The sequence below is a fragment of the Athene cunicularia genome, assembly GCF_003259725.1.
Source record: "Athene cunicularia isolate RWA chromosome 21 unlocalized genomic scaffold, athCun1 chr21_part1, whole genome shotgun sequence".
NCBI classification, from domain to species: Eukaryota; Metazoa; Chordata; class Aves; order Strigiformes; family Strigidae; genus Athene; species Athene cunicularia.
This window is the reverse complement of record NW_020799127.1, coordinates 894,267-896,427: the sequence shown is the minus strand read 5'-3', so window position 1 is coordinate 896,427 and position 2,161 is coordinate 894,267. Positions and strand designations below refer to the sequence as shown.

General features: G+C 49.7%; 1 protein-coding gene across 1 annotated transcript in view; it reads left to right on the top strand.

Annotated features, from left to right (window-relative positions):
• The first annotated feature begins 1,864 nt into the window (after positions 1-1,864).
• The window catches only part of SLC2A1 (solute carrier family 2 member 1), an 8,785-nt gene continuing 8,488 nt past the window's right edge, over positions 1,865-2,161 (top strand). Inside the window, exon 1 of the mRNA XM_026862909.1 lies at positions 1,865-2,131. Coding sequence (XP_026718710.1) covers positions 1,865-2,131 — 267 coding nt within the window. The remainder of the gene's footprint in view (positions 2,132-2,161) is intronic.

Sequence of the window (2,161 nt, the reverse complement as noted above, 5' to 3'; positions counted from 1 at the left end):
CTTTGCAGGAGTTTCCCATTCTTTTTTTTTTTTTTTTTTTTTTTTTCCTCCTAACTCGCCATCTTAAGCCTCTCCTTTAATGGCGAGGTTAGAGCCGAAAGGCTCCCGCATCGGGACGGGCAGCTTGTTTGGAACTGGGAAGCCCAAAGCGAGCGGGAGGAGCTGACTCACAGTGACCCTGCCTGGGGAGAGCCTCCAAAAACGCCGGCAGCCTTCCTACCAACTTGATCCCTTCGCCTCTTCAAGCTGCTGGCGTTTAATAAAATTATAAAGTTTTCACAAAAGGTTAAGCACTTAAGGTGTTTTTTCTTTTTTTTTTTTTTTGCTAAAGGTTAAGAACTTAAGGGTTTTTTTTGCTGAAGGTTAAAAGTTTAAGGGTTTTTTTTGGTGAGAATTGCAAAAGTGATTTTCTGATTTAATTCTTTGTGGGGTAAGGGCTGCTGTTGGAGTGAAGAGGTGTCGCTACCTGTCACCTTCCCAGAGCAAAGTTCACACCAGCGGGATGCGTCCCTGCGGCACGGTGCCGTTGTGACTCACCGGCACGCTGATGGCCCAGCAGCGTTCCTGGGGCAGGCGAGCCAGCTGGTAGCCATGCAGAGTAAAAGTTGCTACCTCAGAAAGCAAGGAGTGGCCTCCAAAAAGTAAAGGGAGAAAGAAAAGTCACCCCAAACCCCATAAACACCCCAAAACAGACAAAAAAAATCCCTTAAACCACCCAAATACCAAATAGCCCCCCCTTTTTTTTTAAATATTTATTCAACTACAGGCTGCTTTTGGCATTCCCAGTGTCCCCTGTCACAGTTTTGTGGAGCGGTGGGTAGACGGATGAGGTTGGAGTTGGGATTTTGACATTTTTGGGGGGCTTTTTCCATGTTTTTCTGGGATGCCATTAACTTTCCAGCCTGTTTTTGCCCTCCCAAGCAGGGCATTTGCTTCACAGGATGGCTTTACTCAGAAGCACAGAACAAAATAAAGTGCTAAAATCTCCCTGATTAGTTGTGTTGGGGCCAAGCCTAATTAATGAGCTTCATTAACGGGCCTGGCTTTATTCCCTGTTGCTTTTTCCATGCAAACTTTAACGTGGGGGGAGGCGGCTTGGCTGGCGAGGCGAGGTCAGTGAACAGCACCTATTTATATTTACTTAAAAAAAGTAAATCTTTTTTGTGTGTGTGTGTGTACTTTGCAATTAGCCCCCTTGAGTTAGGGGTTGCATTTAGGTGGGGTCTGGCAGGTACCAATCCCTTGGGAATATTAATCTGAGATGCTGGGGGAGCATGCCTGGGTTGGGGTGATGCACCCATGATAACTGGGGAGAGCCCAGCCCCTGAAATTAATGGGCTTATAAATTTCACGTGGATCATCCCAAAGCTGATTAACTGGGAATGTCGGATCCTGGTTCTTGGAGCTGAGCGCCGGGAAAATCTCCTGCCTGGGATAATTGGGCCGTTAATGAAGGTGGCCCAAGCGCTGGCCTGCCCTGACCCCACTCCCAAACAAGGCTCCGATTGTCACTCTGGCTGAGGCAGGAGGAAGAGGAGGCGGGTGAAGGGTTTGCCAAAGAGCCAGGATTTTGCTTAGTGACTGTTAATGAGGCTCCGATGCAAAAACTTCGTTAGTGGCGGCTGTCAGGGGCATCCTTGCGCCGGTGCTGGGACGATGCTCGGCCGGCCGGCGGCGTCACCGTGGCGTCCCCAAAAGCATCTCGCGCTGGCGTGCTGCCCGGGTGTCATGTGGAGCCCTCCGAGGGGATCCTGTGAGCCCAAATAAAACCTCCTGCCCCACTCTGGGGGCAAAAATTTCCCCCAAAGTGTTTTTTTAAGCCTAAACCAGTATTTTTAATTTTTTTTTCCGCTAGTCTACGTGGATGCCATCAAAAAAGCAAGTTTACTCCTTTCTCCTGCATAGTTGTGCTCACAACGTCACAAGCATCAGGGTGAAGCACCAGGGGACCTCTCCAACGTGGGGGGTGGGAGCACAGCTGGGACTCCCAACTTTAACCTCTTTTTTTTGTTTGTTTTCTTCCCCCTTTTTCCTGCAGATGACGGCTCGCCTGATGCTCGCCGTGGGAGGAGCGGTGCTGGGTTCCTTGCAATTCGGCTACAACACCGGCGTCATCAACGCCCCGCAAAAGGTGAGCATGTGCCGAGCAACCTCGCCGTAG